At 37.6% G+C, this 24,965-nt stretch overlaps 1 protein-coding gene across 1 annotated transcript; it reads left to right on the top strand.

Annotated features, from left to right (window-relative positions):
- Window positions 1-465: 465 nt before the first annotated feature.
- On the top strand, window positions 466-24,879 carry slc45a2 (solute carrier family 45 member 2). Its single transcript, XM_014979033.2, has 7 exons — window positions 466-998; window positions 5,600-5,776; window positions 17,565-17,959; window positions 19,140-19,283; window positions 22,302-22,425; window positions 22,964-23,169; window positions 24,601-24,879. Exons 1-7 carry the CDS (start codon window positions 527-529, stop codon window positions 24,820-24,822), a joined length of 1,740 nt encoding a protein of 579 aa, XP_014834519.2. The 5' UTR covers window positions 466-526; the 3' UTR covers window positions 24,823-24,879.
- The last annotated feature ends 86 nt before the right edge of the window (window positions 24,880-24,965 follow it).

The raw sequence follows: 24,965 nt of genomic DNA, 5'->3' as shown, positions 1-24,965 counted from the left end.
TTACTTCATTTTCAGTATTTTTAACCAGAAATACAAAACACATAAAGATTGGTTGAATAAATTAAATGTGCGCTGGCCACCTAACCAGCAGTTTGCAGTAATAAAAGCGTGATGAGGCACTTTGGCTTTACACACTGTGATGCTTTGTTCCAAGCTCCACGTCAAGTATCTTAAGGCCGTACGCTTGCTGCACATGATGGCACACACATTCACATGACTGGTGTATTTACTACTACTAAATCAGAAGTGGGAAGGGGGGTGCTGTAATGTCTCAAGAACACTCTCTTCTCTCCTCCTTCTTCCCTGGGTCCCGCTTTCCTGCCCTCAGTCAACAGAACAGCCTTCCACTTGTTAAGTCATGCTAACTGGATCTTGGACTTATTGCTCAGCTATGCAATAGAGAGGAGGATTAGCCAAGCACCAGAGCAAGGACCTGGACTTTTGCCTTTTCTTTGATCACCTTTAACAACGATTCTTCTTTGTCTTCTTCACTTGTGTTCCTACATCTGTGTGACTGCTCTCCACAATGACCATGTTATCAGAGGACCAGCCTGCAAGGCCCCAACCCTGCAAGCTCCCGGAACCGGGCAAACACGTCACCTCATCTTTGCAGCAGTACACCACAGACTACCCTGGCTCCAAAGAGGACTACATGACCAGCGGAGAGAGCACCGTGTTTGGGATCGTGGAGCCCCCCAGATACTCCCGAGGTCGCCTCATCCTGCACAGCCTCGTGATGTTTGGTCGGGAGTTTTGCTACGCTGTCGAGGCGGCCTTTGTGACTCCGGTGCTGCTGAGCGTGGGCCTTCCCCGCAGTCTGTACAGCCTCGTGTGGTTGATCAGCCCCATCCTGGGGTTCCTACTGCAACCTGTTATCGGCTCGGCCAGCGACTACTGTCGCTCCCCTTGGGGGCGTCGGAGGCCCTACATCCTGGTCCTTGGCATCATGATGCTGATAGGGATAAGCATGTTCCTCAATGGAGATGCTTTCATTTCAGGTGAGAGGTTGTGATGTCTGGTGCATTTGATTTTTTTTCCCAGAGTTAAGATGGAGCTTTTAATGACGTTACTCCATGATTGAGCGTTAGAATTTGTTATTTTCCTTTAATGTTACCTGTTAGTTAAAGCCAATAACAATGGATTTCTCTCGGTTTTATTTGTTTAAGTGCTCGTGGAGCAATTAGGAGCTCATCACTGTCATTAGTTTAATCTGACTTGAAATGTAAGAAGTATTAATGAGTTATTACTATCTGCAACTTTTACATTTCATATGTGCAACAAACTAATGCCAACCCTGGGGCAAACATGAACGGGCATCCTGAAGTATTTCTTGTTGGAAACTTGGAAAGTCCGACTTTGCAGCATCAAAACAAAAACAGAACATAGACGATCATATGATGTTGAAACACCTGAGAAAACGTTCTTTATTGCCGTGCTGATGGTTATTTCCTTCCATAGAAAATTTGAAGATATTCATTTACACAGAAACTGATACATTATTTTAAAAAAGTGGAACAAAGCAGTACTAATCCAAACTAATATAACGACACGTGAAGAAAAGTAAGTTTTTCTTACTTTTCTTCACTGGGAACATCAACATTCACTATAACAGTTGGTTATTTTTGCACACATCTGTCAATTATATCTCATATTTTTTTTCTAGGCTTTTTCTTCTAACTATTGACCTTTTGAGGGAAAAAAACAAAAAAAAAAAAACATTTTGCTGACTTAAATATTTGAGCAAAAGACCCCAAGACTCTCCTGTTTTAAAATTGTGACTGAAGCTATAGGAGCTGAGCTGGTGTCCCCTGGAACTGATGTATGATGAGAAAATATAATGTCATGTGAAGGGGTAAAACCAAAAAGGTTTTCTGGGAATCAGCGAGGCTCCAGGCAGGATCACGAGAAGATCTCCACACATAACTGGTGACCTTAATTTTATAGAAAAGGAGGATAAATTGCATTTTCTCGAAAGGCTGTCTACAGAAACTGTTTTACTGAGAATGTCACTGTTTTTTTCTGTGACAGCTCTGCTTTATTCCTCCCACAAGATCAGAAAGGGCTGCACTGTAACGTTCAAACATTGTCCCAGCACCAGAGAGAAATCACTTCAGTGGTTTAAAAGGACTCAGAGTCAATTTGCCCTTTTACCTATTTCTGCTCTAGTGTTATACTCGTGCATTCCCATTTACATCCCTTCGCGTTTTCAGTTCATCTCCATGAACAAACTCGTTCATGCCTGTATACAAAAAGTGTCAATTTATTTTTATGTATTGTTTAAATATGATGGTGACAGAAATGCATAAAATCCTCAAGTGTCACTTGATTTTAATCCTAAATAGTTTTCCTTAACATTGTGTGGTGTGAAACGAACAAAGTCTGACATCTGTGGGTAAAATGACCCCCACCCATTGAAAAATACATATTAAAACCCTGATAAATCTTTCAAAAAATATATCCAAGACCAATTTTTTTTAATTAAACACAAATAGAATAGAAAATGTATGAAAAACGCTTGTAGTAATAGAACAAGTAATATTTTATTGGAAATAGGTATGAGTTTGTTTCCTTTGATAAAAGTCTTCAGGTTTTTTTTTCTCTGTCCTTGAATGACCTTTTTTTCTTATGTTTGGGTAAGCTCATCAAATCTGCATTATAGAAAATGCCTTCATAATTGTCAGCATTTCTTTCCCACTTTGATTAGAATAAAGTAAAAATTCTGGTTTGTCATTTCTGTTGCAGTGCACTTCTTTTCAGGTCTTAATGGACTTAATGTTGCCTTTTATGTAGAACAGAAAGGTCAGGGACAGAACTCAGTTTAATTATCACAGGTCCAAATCTTGTTGATGTCTTTCACCTAATTCTTGTTTGATTAAGCAAGAAGAAACTGCTATTCACTTTTTTTTTCTGACAAGGTAATAAAAGTAGGTTGTAATTAGTGTTCTTTTGCTTTAATACGCAACAAGGTCCAAGCTTCAGTCTCAGTGTTTTTTTTCTTCTTCTTGTGTTGTATCCACTCAAAGCAATCTCGAAACCCCAGATTTTCTCTCTTTTTTTTTTTTTTTGCTTCAAAGGCTCTGAGCAAAGCTTAGAAAGAAGCTATAGGGAGGTGGAAAAGTTGATAGGCAGCAAAAAGCAAAGACGAGCAAATCAATTTAACTCTTAAAGCTTTCATTGAATTAGGAAAGTTAGAGATTGGTAACTACGTCTCAGTGCAACATTTATGTCTCTTCACCAAACATTCCTCTCTAACGCAGTTTACGTCCCATTTTCCATGCAGCAGTTCCCACGGTGACGGACCTTATTCAGATGCTGCCCTAAAAAGACACACTCTCTAAATAAATAGCAAATAAATGAATTTGTGAAGCACCGATGACGCTATTTAAGACATGTTGGTGTTAACACTGAGCTCTGGTCAGCTGTAACCCCACATTCACTCTCACCACTGAGTGCCAGCTTCTCTTTCCATGGGTCTCCTGTTCTGCTTTCGTTCAAATGTGTTTGTCCACAAGAATGAGAGACGAGATTCACAAGCAGTGTTTTTTTTAAAGAGTGCAGAATAATTCAGTCCACGTTTTGTTTTTTGTTTTTTTAGTTATTCTCAAAATGAAATGTTATGCTTGTCCAACTCTAATCCCATCCAAATGCCAAAGACATTAAGAATATTATTCTTGTTTTGGTTTGCTTTTTTTAAAAAAAAACAGAATGAAGGTTTCAAAAATCTCAAACGATAGTTTAAAAATCTTTTTTCATTCTAAAAGTGTCCTGATCAGACTGGTTCTGACAACGTATTTCCAGACTGACAGGAGATTTAAACTAGAGGCTACTAGATTTTCTTTTGATATATTCTCATAATCCTTAGAGACAGAACGATCTTGTCTGTAACGATTGTTATATTTTTATATAAATTATCTAAAATTGTTTCCGTACAAATTTTTTTAAAGTTTAAAATATGTGTAATATTATACAAGTTTACTTTTTAAAATTAGGTTGCTGAACCACGAGCATAATTTATTTATTTATTTGATGAAATGTTAATTTTTGAAGAGCTGTGATACTTCTTCCAAATCAAAGAGTGATTAATTTGTAATATTTCATGGGAAATGCAACAATAATATGAAACCACAGCCAACTGAGATGTAGGAGTGAACATGAGATAAGTTGTTGCATCTTTATCTAGCATGAAGTAAACACAAATAAAAGTGTGACAAGAGGCTGGGATAGCTGCCACTGCTAAGTTGTTATTGGGTTGAAGTGAACACACGTTGCTCCACTTCCTCGCATTATTTTTTTTTCCTTTTGTTTTAGGCTTTTATTTTTCCACTTATCTTCACAGCAGAATATGCAAGAATAAAAATGCTTCCTGCTTTCACTCATGGCATTTTAACTAGTATTTTCAGTCAGCAGGTGTCTTTAAGGACAAGATGCATCAAGTTTACAAAAATAGAAAGAATTCATGCATTTTCTTCGTCATAAGCAGAGAAGATGAATCTTGGCAGCTCTGTGGGTGGATCTTTGAAACCGTACTAAAATTCCTCACCGCAGGCGGTCCTTACTCAACAATGACCAAAGCAGTTTACCAAGAGCAGCAGGAGTTGCAGTGGAGTCGCAGACAAGCAGAAAATAACTTAAGACAGTCTTTGTTGTTCTTTGTTATATGATAATAAGCAAATAATGTGTGTTTTATGGTCACTGGTGCTGTTTGTGTTGAAATTATGTCCTCGTTTTAAACCCTGATATTGGGAGTTTAAAGGAACTGTCTAATAGTTCCTTTAAACTATTAGACAGTTTAACACCAATGGGGTTCTTGAACCCCATTGGTGTTCAAGAAAAGTAAAGATTACATGACAATAATCACTGATGATGTGTGCATAACCCAAAAACTGTCAAATGATTGAGATTGTTACTTTGGCTTTATGAATTTGTTAGTAACTGATCAATTATTCAAGCAATATTTATAATTTACTTGCGTAGCAAGTAAATTATACAGACATTTAGAGATTTAAAAACCAGAAACAGGATTTTAAAATAGACTCTAAGTTGAATTGGAAGCCAATGCAATGAAAGCAGTACTGGAGTAATCCTAATACATTCATATTTTCTTCATATTTAGAAGAAAATTAGAAAGTTAGAAATCGGGCTTCAGCTGTTTGTACCATTTGCAGACGTGACAGAGCGCCAAGGCCAAAGCCTAGTAACAGAGAGTTAAATAATCCAAGCGGAAGGTTGTAAATGGATGAATGACAGTTTCCGATTCGCACGTGGAACTAAAAGGCTTAACTTTAGACAGATCTTTAAGCTGATGGTTAAGGAATTTCACCAACCTATTTACGTGACTATCAAACTAAGGGCAACCTCAATTTTTACCCTTATACACGTCTTCAAATGAGGGATCAGGTCAGCAAGGTCAACAAATAATGTAAGAATGACTGGGACCGAATAAAAGTTCTCTGCAGTTTATTTATTTATTTTTTTTAATGTCATTTATATGACTGCACTTGAACAAAAGTTGCACTTTTGTAGACTTCATTTGTAGTTCAGTGTTATGATATGGTTGTGCTAATGTGTGACTGCTGATCTGTTTTCTTGTTTCTTGCAGCGCTGGTCAGTGACAGGTCACTGAAGAGCATCTGGGCCATCGTCGTGGTGATGTTCGGGGTCGTGCTGTTTGACTTCGCCGCTGATTTTATCGACGGCCCTATCAAGGCCTACTTGTTTGATGTGTGCTCACATTCAGACAAGGAGAGAGGTCTGCACTACCACGCTCTGTTCACAGGTATCCCACATCTGCACACATGCAGTTTTTAGTCTTATTGTGTCCCTCACAGCTTCCTTTGGGCATATTAACCTGATCTATTCTGTTTCCGAGGAAGTATTTTTGCAACATTTGCTTGTTCTAGCTTGTTCTGCGAGATGTTCTTGGGTTATTTTAGCCTCCTGAACTCCGGTGGCTATTTGGGCTGTGTGAGCATTCGTGATAGTGATTCAGGAGAACTCACTTTTGACTTCTGCTGTGAATGGGCAGAGCAGCAGTGACGAATGACAATTTTGTTTAACAAATGGAGCTAAAATGTAAACACAGAAATGGAATGTCAAGCTGTGGCTGAGCTTTTTAGCTGATTTCATGAGCAGCAACAAATGACAAAAGTCATTAAAGGGGCATTTGATAAATTACAGTTTTCGCTAAATGACAATATCGCCACTCTTCCGGCCCATTTAACGTCGTTATCAAAAATTCTTCAAGGTTGATCCAAGAGGTTGTTGCTACTCTGACTGGTGGGAAATGAAAGGATCCGAACTTTTTGCTTTAATAAAGTGGGGGAAGATCATGCGTGTTGCTCATATTTTAAATCTTGACAGCTGCAGTAATGGCTGAAATAGTCTTGACAAGGGAGCATCAGAAGCTTCCCCCTCTATTTAGTGTCCATAAATGTGATTCTGCTTATTGCTTTCTCAGACCATCTCTGCCTTTAGGAGTGTTTTAGGTGCGGATTCACTTTGTTTTACGTTTTTCTATGTTGTTTCTGAGAAGCATGTGAACTGACATAAGCACATGTATATTTAGACTTCTAATAAACATCAACAAACATTCGTTATACTCCGACGCTCCTATTGCATCTGAATTTCCCAACTGTGGAGGCAATACAGGATATTTCTATTCTATTCTAATATACACCAAGTTTAACGAAGAGATTGTTGAGCCACTTGCATGCTGCTTCTATGTATCTTCAACATATAAAAAGTTCACTGGGATGTCTGAGTGAGAACCCTGGGGGTTTCTGTTGCTGTTAGGGATGGCCATCAGAATATGTAAAACATTTACTAACTAGTTTTACCTTTCAGGCATGTAGTAAGTTTTAATCCTTATTGGAAAATGTCAAACCCTTCTGAGTCAATTATGGAATGATGACGATATGGCTCCTATAAGGTAAATCTGCCCTGGCCAGTATAGTAATGACCTGTAAAAAAACAACCCTGCAAAGACTTAAATAAGTGATTATTGAGTAAGAAACAGGTCAGTTGATTAAGTAATGGGAAACAGAAGTGTTGATAACACAACACTATCATATTGCAACTTCAGTTGTAACAAAGAAGTCAAGAAAACCAAACAATAAGCAAATCAACACATCAAGTAGAACATAAACAAACAGATTACAAGCCCAAGTCAGAAAGCGATAACTTTTTACAGGTTGTAACTTTACTCAGTTTCAATTTAGCTCAGTTTGTGGGCCCACGCAGACTCTGAATATAAACTGTGTTCTACAAATCATTTCACCTCTTGCTTTTTTTTTCACAGTTTTCTGAACTCAAGTGATTGTTACTAAATACTATAGTAAGAAATCAGCAGAATGCATTGCTGAAATGACACGGTGAGAGTTAACCCTTGTGTTTACAAATGGGGTCCAACCGACTCCACACACGTAAAACTTGTATCATTTGCCTCAGTCCTCGCACGCACAAGAGTTAAAGTCTTCTTTGCGTTTGCATTATTTGTGAAAACCAGCCACGACTTCTTGTTGCAGACAAAATGTTCATGGTTGTTACAGAAAGCCTTTTGAAGCTCTTTGTAGCGTGTCCTCCACACAGTCACACAGACGCATGTTTTGGTTTGATTCTTTGTGAATCTCTATCTGCACATTTCTCTCAGGTCGTGAAAATGATGGGCTTGAATGAGTAGTTTCCTGCTTTCTGCTGTCAGGTAGAGAAAAGTACGCATCGTTTCAGATAGACACACACTCGCTGCGAAGGTTCTCGGAAACATGCCGAACATCGTGAGCTGTCATGAGGCAGGTATATAACTTTCCTGCAGATTTCCACTTATTTCCAGATGTCTTGTTTTTTCTCTAGAGACTTTCAGTCCCATCAATTGTGCAGACTCTGAGGTAACTCGAGTTGCAGTTGCATCCACCACTTTCGCATCCTGGATGCTTTCACTTTTCACTTTAGGCTACTTGGGAACACATTTGAAGAGAAAAAGAGGTTTTACAATTTTATTCGAGGAAATACGTCTGTGATTTGGCAATCTTAGACCTTTAAATTACAAACTCAAATTTTAAGAAAATTACTCCGAGCTATATTCTTCAATTTCTGACAGTAGGATGGGGGGCCAGTGACATTTAATTTAACCTCACTTCGTTACACTGTGCAGCAAGTTTAGGGGCACATTTCCAGCTGAAATTAAACTCGTAACCTTTGCTTTAAATGTGGTAAATATTATAGTGGTGATTTGGTGAAGTGTGGAAACCCCAGTGGGCTATGAAATTAGAAGTCCAGAAGACGAGAAAAAAAGTACCTTAAGTTATTTTTATGACAGTCATTTGCAAAAGTGTGAATATCCTTGAGTCTTTCTTCATTTTTAAAATGCTACAATTCCAAAGTTAAATGTCAGTTCAAAGGATTTTACATCATGGGCTAAAAGAAAATCTGAGGAATTATGAGGTGAAAAGAATCTGGGGAAAAAATATATATACATCTGAAGAGTGTTTGGAAAATTTCATTTTCCACACAAATCCTTGATAATATCCCTTCACCACTGGTACAGTTGCCAGTTTTGCATATCTAAGAGATCAAGAGATCTGCTTCCACCCATCATTGCAAAATAGTTCAAACTCAGTGAGATTGAAAAGAAATCTTGCCACAGATTTGTTGGTGGATTTAGCTCTAGGCTTTGACTAGACCATTCTGTCAATGTAGCTGTGACTGTATGTTAAGGTTGGTTGTGCTGCTGGAAGGGGAACTTCTCTCTGTCCTCAACACTTTAGGTTTTCTCTTGCATTTTGTCCTGTGTTTAGATTGAACTAAATCATAAAATAATCCTCCTGCTACCCGCCTGTTGTGATCTGTGTTTTCTGTGTATTTATTTTGAGGTTTTTCTGTGTTTATTAGCCTGTTCCCCTGTGAGTCTCTGTCTGATCTGTTGATTGTTCCCAGCTGTGTCTCGTTTCTTTGTTGTCTTTGTCTCCGGTCGGATCCTCGTTGTGTGTAACCAGCCAGTTTCCCTGTGCCGTCGTGTGTTCGTTGTGCTGTCCCGTGGATTATTGTCATTAAATCATCATCTTCACTTCATCCTGGCCTGCCTGTGTTTTTCTTCACTTCACCAAAACCCACAGATCATGACAGTGCCATGTTGTAACAAACAGTAAGATATATTCTGATCCAAACTCTGTCACATTTTAGTTCAGTTTTTCTGAACAGCAAATCACTTTGGTTGAAGTAAGACAAATACGCAGCAAATGGCATGACACATCCTCAAAATACGTCCCAGGGACACAACACATTTTGCCATTTCACATAAATCTGCAAAGCACCACAACATCAAAAATACTTCCCGAGTGAGACCTCCAAAAACCTGCGTAAAAGTAAAGCAAGATGAAGCAAACACCAGAGAGGTAGCTGTGGGGTGAGATGATGTGTTTGTTGTGAGCGTCAGCGGAGCAATCAGCTGCCAGCAAGCACCGGCTGGCGTTGAGCATGCGAGTCAGGAAGTAATCCAGCTCTGAGCTCATCATGTGCTGCAGTCATGGGTCTGGGCTGAGAGAAACACAGGCCAGGCACATGACTCTCGAGACCCCACCGTGCTACTGCTGGAATGTGAGGCTTTAGGAAGAAAGGGCAAAAATTGTGAGCCTCTCTGTTTTGTTTTGGTTTGTTTATTTATTTATTTTTCCCTCATCCCATCCTTGCTTTTATTAGAATGGCGCTCCTGTGCTGGAGTAGGCAGCCATTTTTTAATAAAAATTTATAGATGGAGTCCTAGCAACAACAGAAATCAAAACAGACAGTTTGGGTGTCAACAGATCCCCAACACATAACAGAAGTTCAGCAGGTATGGAAGCATGAATATGACGGTGTTCAAATTTGTCAAATTGATTGATCACTTATATATTAGGGTACAGCGTAAAACAAACTTAAAGAAATTTGGGAATTACTGCAAAGCTGGAGTAAAGCTAGCTGAGAGCGATCATTTTGTGCCCAGTTCAGCCACTATTATTAGTCACAAAAGGTTAGTTACCTAGGAAGTAACAGACCGTCTCTTAAAAACACAATGACAACCAGAGGAATCAGAGGAAGAGGGAAGCTGACAGAGAGGTAGAACACATTAGCTAAACACACTCAGAGGAATGGGCTGTAATTGGAAACAGGTGCGTCTAATTAAACATGAGTGGGAGCTTAGACAGCTGAAGTGGGTCACATCAAGGCCCAAGAAACACAGGCTTCTTCTCTGGTTACATTAAGTACAGTATCACAAAGATGTGCACAGCAATACACAGTTTAGACAAATATGCAGCATCATGGGCTAGAAGAAAATTTGGGGAATTATGAGGTGAATATTTTGAAAATTCTGGTATTGTGTGTCTGACACAACGCCAGAATTTTCATTTAAGCTCAACATTGAAAACAAACTGGATTTTTTTTTTTCCTGAGTTAAATGAGTCTAACAAATCCCTCAAACGGAACAGCTAATGAAAACACTGGGATTTGATTGCTGGTGTTACTTTGAAATATTTGTGGCCTTATGACCTTTACTGACAAACAGCAGCATGTACTGCCACGGGCAAAAGTTTAAGAACAGCAGAGTTATTTTTCCCAAACTTTATTGCTTCAGGGTTGGTTGATGTTTTGTGAGATCTGTAGCAAAACGAAGTCCTAAAGGACAGTTTTTAACATCTCAGTTCAAATTTCAAATACTTTTATTGAAAAATAAAACCCATTTATGTAAAGTGTAGGTGTATTCTCTAGAGCTCTTATCGATGCTGACCCGTTCTTTCGATGTAGGAGCTCTGGCTCTTACATAGTTTTATATTTCAGGTTTTTTTTTTTTTTTTTATCTGTTGAATTTCTGAGGATTGCTCACAGAACACAGTGTACTGACCACAGAGCCACTGTTTCAATGTTTTGATCACTTTTTTCATGCTGTGGCTTTATAAGTTATGTTGTGTTAAATGACCCAAAAGAGGACTGAATCCCCGTATGACAGTCTCATCTCTCAGACTGTATATTTTGAGAGAGCACTCAGGATATGAGAGGAGCTTTGAATTGAGAAAAAACATAATGGATATTACCTGACTGAAGATCCCTTGCCAAAAAAAAAAAAAAATTCCTTCACAATGTTATTATGGCTATTCTTTTTTTTTCCTGAAGTTGCCTTTAGATGTTTTTTTCTTCTTTATGGATATGTGAGTCGTTTGATCACGTTTTCAATCAGTCTTGCTGCAACCATTTTTTATTGCTTTTCCGCTTCTATGTAATTGCTTTTTGATACGTATAGAATTTCTTGTGGGCTCTATGAAATATTTCCTCTTTCATATGCTGCTCTTTCTAACTTTTCCAGTTTCATCAGGGGCCCCAATATTCTCAGGGGACAAAAAGCTCCCAGCTTCTGCTGAAAGGAAAAAAAAAAAGTCTCTAAACTTTAGTCAACGATCCAGAACATAAACAGAGATCACGAAGTTGAGAGGAGATCAATCATCCAGTCTAGCAGAAGAAACGAAAGCCTTAGACCTGAAGTGATTAATACTAAACCTGCCTGTTTTTTAAATGTAGAAAAATGGCCTCATTACATTTGGACTGGCTGGAGAAGACTGCACTTCAAAGTTTTTAAAAGCAGTCATTTGAATCAGACGGCCAATCAGAACACATTTGTTACATAACTCACTCTGTGCATAGTGCAGGTATGTGAAGTGTTTTCCTTTCTACTGAAGTAAACATTACATAAATGTTCCTTCGGTAAGGCAGCATACATTAAGAAAACAAGAAAGGTGTTGACTTCAGAGCTCAGCGGCTAATTACACGGTTATAGAAGCTTCCTGTTTAACTCTTGTTACCATAAAATGTCAGCTGCTTTGTTCTGAAATGCTCGTTAAGGTTGCTGCCTCAGACCTTTTTGTTCCTTCTTGGTTTGTTTCTACAGGAAAGACATTGGGAAGAGTTAATAATGGAAGTGTTAGGACTGAAGTGACATTAAGGTGTATTTTCAGCTGAGTCACTGCAGTCTTTAGTTATCAGTGTTAATCAGATATCAGCTAAAATGGATAAAAATTCATATTCCTGAGGGTTCTCATTTGCTGCCTCATTATTGACTTTGTGTCTCATTTGCTGCCTCATTATTGACTTTGTGTCTCATTTGCTTTCCGGCAGCTGCATTCAGACAGAAACCAGAATGCCCTTGTTTTCCGATCCATATGTACAGTTTTTTATACTATTTTTTTACCTATAAAAATGAGTCACCTGCCACACAAGATGTTTTGTAACTACCATAGGTGTGAAAATGTGACAACAGCCTATGTAATATCTACCCAACGGGTTTTTCTTTTTTTCTTTTTTCTTTTTGCTTCCTCACAAAGTTTGACAGTTTTTATCATTTTATGATCAGCTGTCTCCATAACTTATGAGAACACTTCATTATAGAAAACAGCTGACACACAGCGCTTTATTTAATGGTAAGAAATAACAGAAAATCTGATAAAATGGCAACATTTGGTTATGAAATGGGGATTCAGATTAGTGAATGTGTGAATGGACCCACATACCCATTGTTCACATCCAAATACAGTTTTGGATTGGACGCGACTTTGACAAACATTTTCCAAAGATGACAGTGTGTGTGGAATAAAAAAATATAGATTCTTTTTTTTAACAATAAACTTTCATCCCCTTAATGTCATTTGTTTGGAGCTAAAAACTGAAACAGCAGTGCAACGTTTGTGTTTTTCCATCTGTCTCCTTAAATAGAGAATCTCTAAGGTCTAAATTCTAACTCAAGGATTTTAAGTCTGGCAATGAAAAGGTAAATGGTAGCAATGGAAAAGTGTCCTACTGTGGTTTTCCTATTCTTCTAGCCTTTACATATGGTTGTGTGTGTGTGTGTGTGTGTGTGCGTGTGTGCGTGCGTGCGTGCGTGCGTGCGTGTGTGCGTGCGTGCGTGTGTTTTTTCTTTCTGATGTCATTATCCTCGACCTTGTCGCCTCCTACTGGCACAGCGTTGGATACTATAACGTACTAGTACCTCTAAATTATCCAACAATGTATGACAGACAGCCAGACATAGCTGACGTTCACTTCTGAAAGAGAAACATGCAACAGATCACGGCCTATGAGGATATAGAGCTACCCGTATTCCAACACAGAAACTATCATCAGCAAGATATTGAAACTGACATTGATCCTGATAACAACTTCTATAATGTCAACAATGATAGTTGTCACTATTACAGCGATGATCAGTTCAACAACAGCATTAAAACGGAACAAAAGCTGTCAATAATTCACTTTAATAGCAGAAGCCTTTATGCAAATTTTGACAGCATCAAACAATACCTCCAACAACTTTCACAGACCTTCAATGTTATTGCCTTATCAGAAACTTGGCTCAATAGTGATAAGGGCATAGATTTTGAAATCAATGGTTATGAAATGGTTTGTAAGAACAGAGAAAACAAAATTGGAGGGGGAGTAGCTTTATATGTTGACAAGAAGATTAATTATAAGTTGATCGAAACAATGTCAACTGTGATGGACAACATGTTTGAATGTGTGACTATAGAAATACTCGTGGAAAAAAGGAAAAATGTCTTAGTGAGTTGCATTTATAGAGCCCCTGGATCAAACATTGAAGTACTCAACAACTGGATAGAAGAAAAATTTATAACAATTAATCAAAAAATAACATTTTTCTGTGGGGATTTCAATATTGACCTTCTCAATCCAAATAAACATAGAATGACTGAAGAATTTATTAACACCATGTTCAGTTTAAGCCTGTATCCTAAAATCACCAGGCCCAGTCGCATTACATCGCACTGCGCGACCTTAATTGATAATATTTTTACAAATGTGCTGGAAAATAATTTAACTAGTGGAATATTAATGAATGACATAACTGATCACTTACCAGTGTTCATAGTCTACGACTGCAAGTGCAAAACAGACGATCAAAAAATAGAGACGCATTACAGACGGGTTACGTCTGAAGAGACACTAAAAGCTCTAGAAGCTGAGTTGTTGGCCTACGATTGGAGATTAATATATAAAATGAATGATGTGAATTTAGCATATGAAGAATTTTTAAAAACATTTAAAATATTATATAACAAGCACTGCCCAATCAAACAATATAACAGGAAAAGCAATCAAAAAAATGAACAGTGGATCACAAAAGGAATACAAAAGGCATGTAAAAAGAAAAACAAACTTTATAGAGAATTTCTAAAACATATCGTCTGAATCAGAAAACAAATATAAGAAATATAAAAATAAGTTAACTAATATTATAAAAACATGTAAAAAGGACTATTATCATAAATTACTGGATAGGAATAAAAACAACATTAAGGAAACATGGAATATTTTAAATAGAGTTATTAGAAAATCTAACAATAACAACTATCCAGACTATTTTATAGATAATGAACAGAATATTACTGATTTGAAAAGTGTCGTCAATAATTTCAATAGATTTTTTGTTAATATAGGACCTCAATTAGCAGAAAAAATACCGACTACAAAAACTGCAACACAGCAATATCAAATTGAGAATAATCCCAGCTCCTTATATCTCAACCCTGTACTAGAAGAAGAAATCATAAACATTGTGAATAACTGTAAAAATAAGACTTCCACTGACTGTGATGATCTGGACATGAAAACTATTAAAATAGTAATTAAAGGAATCTCTAAACCACTAACTTATATTTGCAATTTATCATTTCAAACAGGATTATTTCCCAACAAAATGAAAATAGCTAAGGTCAAACCAATGTATAAAACTGGCAACAAACACCTCTTCACTAACTACAGGCCTGTCTCTCTTCTCCCACAATTTTCTAAAATCCTGGAAAAACTCTTTAAGAAAAGACTGGAACAATTCATAGAAAAACATTCGCTACTTATTAGCAGTCAATATGGATTCAGAGCAAACCGGTCAACATCGCTGGCCGTAACTGACTTAATAGAAGAAATAACCAACGCAACAGATAGTAAGAAACTGGCAGTAGGGATATTTATAGATCTAAAGAAAGCTTTTGATACAATAAATCATGAAATCTTACTTAAAAAATTAGAACGCTATGGAATTAGGGGAGTAGTTTCTGACTGGATGAGGAGTTATTTAAAGAGCCGGAAACAATTTGTGAAATTGGGAGATGTGGAATCTGATTGGCAGGAGACTGTCTGTGGAGTACCACAAGGATCAGTATTGGGACCAGTTTTATTTAATCTTTATATAAATGATATCAGTAAAGTGTCCAATGTATTAAAATTTATCTTATTCGCTGATGACACAAATATTCTAGCCTCTGGCGACAATTTAGAGCATCTTCTCTCAACAGTCACTTCAGAGATTAGTAAGTTAAAGATATGGTTTGACCATAACAAATTATCCCTAAATTTGGACAAGACGAAAATCATGGTCTTTGGGAACTGTTATAAAAATACTGAAATCCAAGTTCAAATAGAGGACGTAACTCTAGAAAGGGTTTTTGCTAATAAGTTCCTCGGTTTAATAATAGATGACAAAATCAGTTGGAAACCTCATATTAAACATTTACAGAGTAAACTCAGTAGAAGTATATCCATATTGGCTAGAGCTAGACGTGTATTGAATGCTAAATCACTTCATATTCTATATAACTCTCTGATTTTACCATATCTATCATATTGCTGTGAAGTGTGGGGAGTTAATTACAAGAGCTCTTTACATCCGGTAACCGTCCTACAGAAACGAGCCATTAGAATCATCCATAATGTCGGTTATTATGAGCATACAAACCCGCTCTTTATAAAATCCAGAATTCTCAAATTTGACGAGCTTGTAGAATTTAAAATGGCTCAATTTATGTTCAAAGTATCTAAAAAGTTGTTACCTGAGCACATACAGAGCACGTTTTCTGAAAGAGAAGGGGGGTATAACTTATGGGGTCACTCAAACTTCAAGATCCGCAATTTTAGAACAACAAGAAAAAGCTTCTGTATTTCAATTACAGGTGTAAAGTTATGGAACAAGTTACATGAAGATTTAAAACAAAGCAATAGTTTAACACAATTCAAAAGAAAGTACAAAGAGGTAATTTTCAATAGATACACATATGGGTGATAGAAAGCAATAAGGTGTGTATTGCAGATAACTTGGTGTAAGGGTTTAGAAAGACAAACCAGCATAAAATGGGAAAATGTATAGGTAAATATTAGTAACTGTTACTTCTGACTGCCACTTTGATTTTGATTTTTTTAATGACAGTAGGACTCTAAAGTTTCAAGTGTTTAGGAGGTAGGAGTTTATAAGTTCTCACTTCTTCCTACCCCATTTTGAGCATGATATGTTAACTGAAACAAAAAACCTGTATTTTCTCTTCTTTCTTATGCACTTCTTGTTACTGTGCACTATTTTATTTTTATATTTGTATCATGTTCGAATAAAATTTCATTTCATTTCATAAATTTCATTTCATTTCATAATGCTTTTGACCTGAATCATTAAAACCACACAGTTGCTTTGTTTTGCAGTTGCAGGAAATAAAGACACTAGTTTAAAAGAAGTAGATCATAAGAGTAAGGGATTTAAGGCCTTTTCCTACCCCAAAGCATCCTGCTCAGTCCAGCAGTACAACCTGCTGAGTTTATGAGTCAGTTTTGTTTGCTGGTCTTACAGTTGCTAACAAATTTGTGGATGAAAGAACGTGGTATCCCAACAGGGATTCAGAAGATCAAACGTGCTTCTGAGAGAATGCTCACAAAAAATATGAATTCATTTCTTAACACAGCTTAAGGTGAAGGCTGCACAGTATAAATTATGAAGAAGCATTCCTTTGATTAGTGTTTATGTGTGTTGTAAAAGTGAATCGACACGTATTCCTGGAAGTCGGCGCTCATTTGCTTGTATTATCCAGGTAATGATAGAGCAATCAAAGGAACCTGAACTGACTTAATGAGCCATTCACAGTTTCACTTTACGTAGACTTACATGGCCTGATCTTCGAGACAATAAATATGTTCCGGGCAGGATTAACAAACATGGTCCTGCAGATCAGGCAGCCTCCCGATCTGCACTGCATCTGGGCCGACAGAAGAACACTGGGCCTCGGTACGGTGCTCACTACCAACCAGAAGAGATGGACAGATACAAATGCTATTACACATACAGTAATTATAAAGTGCTGTTAACATTTAAAACTAAGCCTCCAGCAATGTGGAGTATAAAGAAAACCTTCTAATAAAATATCACAATAAAAGCAGTGAACTACATTCAAAAGTCAGACATAAAAGACTTAGAATAAGGAATTGTTTTTGTGAAATGCTTGAGATAACGCCGACTTAAAGGCATCAGAATAAAACACAAGGATTAAACATGTTTTTCTTCTTAGCTGAAGAGGCACTCATCATGATTTTTATGCCGTAGTGAGGAGGAGACGTCTCTCTGGTTGATGCCACTAATATGAGTCTATCCTCACTAACATGAGTGCTTGCGTCTGTGCTAGTGCTGTAGCACCTTGAAATGTTTTGTTGCCTCACTTCCCCTGGCTCACGCCAGGATCATCAACTTTTCTTATTTCTGCCCCTGTGTTTTTCAGGACTGGGCGGAGCTTGTGGCTACCTGGTGGGAGCTATGGACTGGGGCCACTCTGTTCTCGGTCGTCTGTTGGGCTCCGAGTACCAAGTCATCTACTTCTTCTCGGCTCTCACCTGGGGCTTCTTCCTCACCGTGCACCTGTTTAGCATCCCAGAACAACCTCTGTGCAAGGACCCCTCAGTGTCTGACTGCTCTTCTCCCAGTGCCCTCCGCTTACTGGGCTCCCAAAGCAACGGCTACGGAGCACTCAGTAAGGAGCCCAGCTCCACCGCGGCCCCCACATCTGTTTCAGACGTCAGGCCAAGATCCTACTCAGCTTTGGGCGAAAGGCCGCGATCCTTCTCAGCTCTGGGAGAAGCTAACGCAGTGACATCCAGTTCCAAGCAGCCAAACAAGGTGCGTGATCTGTGGGTTCCAGCTAAATCCATCATTATGAGTTTACTTTTAAAGCAGTTTGAATAGACATTGGAGTTTGGATTGTTTTGTTTTTTTAGTTGTTGTTGGCATGGCCAGTTATCTTTGATATTCTAAGAAGCAGTTTTCTTCACAATGAAGATTAATTGTGAATCTTCACAAGGATTCATTGTGAAGAGCAAACAATCAAAAACTCCAGCATCCCCTCTCTATTGCTTTAATCACACATCTACACACTGCAACAATGCAAGAAAATTACAATAGATGTGAACCATTGCGTATATACAAACAGATTTTTGTCAGTCTTTTTTTTTCTTTTTTGCAGCATCATACCTGCGTCATACCTGCATTTATGCATAAATGACGCATTTATCCATTAAGGTCATGACAAATGAGTTCTATTTTTTTATATTCACACTGTTTGGTCTTTTCTGCCTTTTATGCATTCAAATCGAATGAGCTTCAGAAGTTTGGGCACAATTCCCAAGCTGTGATTTAAAACTGAGAAAGCAGACTAACACTTTCAACTTTGTATTCCTGAAAGCGTGTTTACATAATTTAAAGCTGATTTCATACCTACTTGTTATTAATATTTTTAAAAGATGAAGAGCAGGTGAAAGTTGAGAAACTATCATTTTCCAAATCTCTTATTCATTGTTTTTATCTGAAACCTGCAGTATTTTGTATAAGATGAAACATCTTCATGTGACACACAGAATGAGTCAGTCATTTATTCACATCAAAAGTGTCTGTTATTTTTGCAGAATCACCTTCTGCTTGATGGTAGGGTAGGCCAGCATGGATATCTTGACCGGATCGTTATTTTGATTTGAGGTGAAGACGACAACTCGCGCTTGACGCCTCCCAAATTTACATTACATTTTAAGAACAAATCTACAACATCCCTCTTTCCTGTCAGTAGATTTAATGTTATTGATATTCAACTTGTTTTTACAGCTGTATTTGATGTGAACCAGCACAGTCCCTTCTGACCCAACATGTGACACCTTTGTATATCTTAACTTGACGTTGATTCCGCTAAAAAGTCTTTTCCTCTCTGAATGCTTTCTTAGCTGTCGAATCTTTGAAATCTTACTAGAACAACAATTAGTCAAATGTGACTGCAAGGCTTCAAATTGATCTTGGATCTTTGCGTCCGCAGGAGCAGAAGAAGATGACATTCAGGTCCCTGATGAAAGCTATAATCCACATGCCAAACCACTACCGCTGCCTGTGCATCAGTCACTTGCTGGGATGGGCGGCTTTTCTCTGCAACATGCTCTTCTTTACTGATTTCATGGGACAGGTAATGATTAGTTTGGGTATGATTTGTGCTTTCATTTTTGGAATTTGATAAATAATAGCAATTTTGGAGAAATAAAATCTAAACTCTTTTAATATATTATTATTTTTTTTTTTTTTATATAAAATAATGGTCGCAAAGGGAAAAGAATTGTGATGAAATGACTCATTTTATACAAAAAAAATTATAAAATATGTAATTATTTTTCAACCATAAGGCATTTTATGCAATATTCTGACAAAAAACATCCCTTTTATTCAAAAGGAACCACTTTCTTTATGCACAGATAAATCAAAAACTATTCATACATTGGGGAGATTCAGTTTATAATCATTTTTATACAAGCAAATTGTCCTGTGTGAGAATAAAACAACTTAAAAAGTATAGATGTAGATTGTTCATCTAGCACCAGACCAAAAAGACTGTGGGTGGATAACAGCATACAGATTCACCACATCTAGACGGAAGTGGAGGGAATATGTTAGGCACTGAGTCATCATCTCTATGTCCTCATCATACGGATTCACAGCACATCCCAATCTTTGGTTTCATAACCGTCTCCTGGAGCATCTTCCACTTCAGGAGTCCATCTACTAATGGATAATGTGTCCGACTGAATATGCAATTGCTGTAATTGATTTTTACCCTCAAATACCTTTCTGTCTGCTGTTTGCTTTAAATCCTTTACATATGTTCAGTTCTCAGTATGAGTTTCACCCAGGAAGACAACCGGTGACAGGTTATCGGCTATTTCCACTTCCTGTGCAAATAACCACCTACAAACATGAGAGTAGCTTAAAGGTTCATAAAAACCCATAGTCTGCTGTGACCGATTTTAATTTGGAGTTCCTCCAAGTCCACTTCGATCTTTACTGCTTTCAGACAAGCAAGTTATCTCCTCTGAGAGGAGAAATATCTACTATAGAACCTCACTTCAGAAAACGTGAACTCTCCCTTTAGCACAAAGGGCACCACTCTGGCTGCTGACCAACGGGCTGATGTAGGACCCTGCAAAACAACCAAAGCAGGACATTTCTCTCTGCAAACAGCTTTTATTCCTTCTGCTAGGTTACCTCGTGGCAAATCCCGCAGCCGGAGAATCAGCTTGGTAAAAACATTTCATGGAGATCTTTTATAGTCTAATTAAGATGTTAATGAAATTCTGTTTCAGTCTATCAAACTGAAGAATGAGGCCAGGGGCCTTCATCGTGTATCCATATGCGATGAGGTGGGAGTGAGAACATAAATAGAACCGGCAAATGAAAACATAAAAAAAAAAAAATAAATGTGATGGAGAAAATGTGAAAATGTGGAACATTAAACCCCTTTGGCCTGAAAGGGTGAAACACACGTACATATGGCAACATACTTAGCAAACAGTTCCTAGATAAGATTGATCATTGGGTGATGGAGTCAATGATCTCAGCCCGCATCTGTCCCATTTTTTCTCCTGGTACTTTTCCAAACCTTTCCCTGCAACAACTGAGATTACAGGAGACTCCACAGTGACAGACTATTATATTCAGACTGACAGCTTCTCCCCCGAACCGGTCTGCTCCCTGTATGTTCAGTATGAACACAAGGTGCTCAGCTGAACAGTATGTGTGATTTAGCACATAAAATGACAAATAAAGCTCCAAATAATGGTTACGCAATCAGAAAAGAAAAAAAAAAAAAGTAAATTACATGTTTGAGCACAACTCATCTTGCTGGCATTGTGGATGTTTTGTAAGTTATTTGTCCCTGTCGTTAGTAATTTACCACCCAATGTCTTAGGACTTCTAGACATTTAGAAATGTAATGATGTGTGGGTAACTCATTCCGATAAACTTCCAACACTAAAAGAAAAAGATTTGAAAGCTATAATGTGGTGTTAACAGTAATACCAAAACGTACATTAAAATATTTCATCTCTGATCACTTGGTGTTGTGTTCCACAGTGATTGTTTCCTTCTGGTACACTGATTTACTTGCACGGCTTGCGTATTAGTATTAGAGTAACTGGTGATGCACTGTTCAAGGATAATGACATCTGATAGGTGGATTTATTTAATTATACAAATGGTATTGAAATGAAATTGTAAACTTTATTATTATTATTATTATTATTATTATTTATCTAGACTCCCCCTTATGGCTTTCTCTTAATATGCTGATGGCCCTCACACTTTGCCACTGTGCAATCACTATGTTAATTAAAAATAAGCTACAAATAATCAGTCATATGAAGGCAAGGTGGCAAAGTGAGAGCAACAAATTTATGAGGAGAAAAAAGAACACAGCGTCGAAACATTTTGATCTGTTTCAGCTCATTAATATGTATTTCCGTGAGGGGGCAGATGGTGGCAAAAGGACTGGTTTGCATTCTCTGACAAACATAAAAACAGGAAAATATTTAATTAATATCATGTTTCATAATATTTTCAGATCGACAGAAGATGCAAAAAATGTGTGCTCTACTGTTGTTGAAATGTTTTATTAACAAGTTGAAATAAAATAAAATGAGGATCTTATATAAGACACAAGCAGAGTCATCAGATTCAGCGTCTAATCCCTTGAAAATGTGGATATTTACTTTAATTCTGAGGTTTCCAAATATGATTCTAATATTTCTGATTCAATAATATTTAGCCTCTATTGTTCACTCAACCTAATAAAATACGATTTCTTTCTGGAAAGCCTCTCAAGTTTTCGTGGATTCTCTAAGTTCACTTTTAAACCTATCAGTGACGCTAAAAATAGCTCATTGATTCTTCTCTCCCCAGAAACAACTTTCACACAGAAGAGTGTTGTTCAGTGTTCAGAACCAGGTTTTGTGTCTGAATTTCTGACCACCTGATGTTGGTCAGTCAATCAAGCTGAAAATTCAACCCACCCCAGTCATCAGTTAACATCATATATTGCAGATCGTTGACATTTATTACAGAAGTTGGGAATTTTAAACAAAGCTGTGTGTTGTTAAGACTTTTTAACACTCTCATTCCTGATCACACTACTCTCCCTTTTTTTTTTTTTTTGCAGATTGTTTACAAAGGAAATCCTTATGCAGAACACAACTCTACAGCGTACGCCACATATGAGAGAGGTGTAGAAGTCGGCTGCTGGGGATTGTGTATTAATGCAGTGTCTTCTGCGCTCTACTCGTGTAAGTGGATGAGCCAGGTGTCTCTGTGGCAAAGTTTGTTTCTCATTCTCCACCATCGTTATAGAAATTGCCATCTATTAACGTCCGGACGCGTGAGAGTCAGTGGAGGTCACGCACTCAGTCAGATGGCAGTGGGCAATCAGAGTTTCCAGGCTGCTGCTTCTCATTAGCAGGCTCTGCACCGATCACCTCAGAGCCAAGCTGGGCCATACTTGAAACAAAAAGTAGGTCTGAGCAAGGAAAGACCCTTGTGTAAAATAACAACTCCAAAAGCAGAGGGAGATAATGTCCTTGATCTAAAGGCAAATTACCATATAATGAAGCTACGTCTGGAAACAATAAAAAATATGTTGTTTTGCAGCAAACAGAGTTAGGTGGCTGCATTATGTGGACTATAAAAGTCAAAGTAGTTATCACATAATCCACCAATTCCCTGGAAACAACACACCTCACTTGCCTTTGCTGTTTTCTAATTACTAGTAGCCATTTGTGACACATTTGGTCGTGTGTTTTTTTTTTTTGTTTTGTTTTTTTTCAGACGTGCAGCGCTTCCTGCTTCCATACATCGGCCTCAAAGGTTTATACTTCATGGGCTACTTTGTGTTCGGCATGGGAACCAGCCTAATTGGCCTCTTCCCGGATGTCATCGCCACGCTCATCCTCTGCAGCGTGTTTGGCGTCATGTCCAGCACGCTCTACACCATCCCATTCAACTTAATTGCAGAGTATCAGCGTGAGGAGGAGGTACATAGAAGACAAAATATTTTATGCTTAAATCCGAGATTCTGTCATGTAATTCAGGAAGTCCACAGTAAGTCTGTCTGTGTTTATCCCCTTTTTTAGTTTCTACCAATCGCGAGCTTGTCGGTTCTATTTATAAGTGACATTAGAAATGGACAGTCTTTTGAAAAAACAGATCCAATCAACGACTGGGTTTGAAAATTAGTCTGTGCTTAGAAAACCTTCGTATGAAACAGTGGTTGCTTTGTTTTCATCGTGCAGCATCGTTTACTGTTCTGTCCTTGATGAAATACCCTTGAACTGAGTTAAGTTGAGTTAAATTGCTCACTACAGCACATCCCACTTCTTTAGCAAATACAGCATTTAGTAGTCTTTTTTTTGTATAGTAAGATGTGTTTAGAGTAGAGACATAAAAACATAGAATCAACCACAGATCAATTGCTGTATTCTTGTGAGCCAATCCTAAAATTACTTTTAAAACAAGCCACTTACCAGGAATATTTATGAATGAAGGCTGGAGTGCGTTTGTTGTAATACACAAGTAAGCACATAATTATGAATAATATACAAACTAAGCAATGTTAGTATTTATTTTAAAAAACAACAACATCTAAATAGTTAATGCAGCAAAGAAAAAAAAGATATTTTTTTCCATTTGATTAAAAATCACTTTGAATGAAAACTAGTCATAATTTTATTAATTTGGGGTTTAAAAACAGATTTTTCTTTTGTTTTGGATTTTTAAACTTAGTGTTTTTGCAAATCATATGTTAGATATTTGCATTCGGTGTGTTTGGTTTTTATTTTGTTTTTAGTTGTGTGCAGGCATAAGGATGGCAATAATTATAACAATAAGGAAAAAACAGCATTGATTTAATAATATTAGTTAGTATGAGAATTCATGCATGATAATTTTTTTATTGCAGTATCTTTTTTTAATTGAAGCCTTATTTAGGTTATTAGAAAAAGTCTCCCTCTGCCTGTGTTAGTCCTGTTTTTGGCAAGTCAATGGGTATAAATGTAAATGATTAATATCAGTTCAAAGATATGTGAAAGTGGCTCAAAGCCTTTGGCATTAGGATTATATTTTAATATTTAAATCATGTGGCCCAGTTGGTTTAGCTGTGTTGCTCCGATGATAATTGCACAAAGATGAAGCCAGAGCTGCATCCTTGTGTGATAAGACATCAAATAATTTTGCTTATTTGAGCAATGTATTAAAATCTAAAAAGCAAGTTTTTTTGAGGTGAGGAGGAGTTAAAGATATGGAGCTGTTTGAGTTGTTGCCCTTATCATGTCCAGGACTAAAGCTGCTCACCGCTCAATCTTTTTTGTCACACACAGTTCTTGTTTCAGATAAAGTCAGATATTTCTATTTTGCCAAGACTCTTTCTTCCCACTAATCGTCAGTATTACTACCTGCTGTTCTTCCAGGAACAACCAAAGCTACAAGGCGGCAACAAAAGCCCTCGAGGCACCGGCATGGACTGCGCGGCGCTCACCTGCATGGTCCAGCTGGCTCAGATCATTGTGGGAGCGGGGCTCGGAGGTCTGGTCATCGCAGCTGGAAGTGTAATTGTGGTTGTCCTGTCAGCCTCCGCTATGTCTTTGATAGGCTGCATTTTCATTGCTCTCTTTATCAGATATGTGGAATGATACTGCTACGAAATAAATGTTAATGTTGCTGTATTAATGAATAAATAAATAAAGCCCCTTTGTTATATTGTTAGATGGTCTTCTGAAACGGTGTGCTCACTTGTTTTACTTTTTTTTTTATGTTTGCTGTGCAGACAAAGGTG

This window comes from Poecilia mexicana, unplaced genomic scaffold, assembly GCF_051168715.1.
Source record: "Poecilia mexicana isolate PSO_F unplaced genomic scaffold, ASM5116871v1 scaffold_12, whole genome shotgun sequence".
NCBI lineage: Eukaryota > Metazoa > Chordata > Actinopteri > Cyprinodontiformes > Poeciliidae > Poecilia > Poecilia mexicana.
The sequence above is the reverse complement of the archived record's forward strand: the minus strand, read 5'-3'. Positions and strand labels throughout refer to the sequence as shown.

Bases quoted from the DNA above. Each gene is read 5' to 3' on its own strand.
- slc45a2 (XM_014979033.2), top strand. From the start codon at position 527: ATGACCATGTTATCAGAGGACCAGCCTGCAAGGCCCCAACCCTGCAAG. The intron at 5,777-17,564 runs GTATCCCACATC...TGTGTTTTTCAG, and splicing joins CTACCACGCTCTGTTCACAG to GACTGGGCGGAGCTTGTGGC. The intron at 17,960-19,139 runs GTGCGTGATCTG...TTGCGTCCGCAG, and splicing joins GTTCCAAGCAGCCAAACAAG to GAGCAGAAGAAGATGACATT.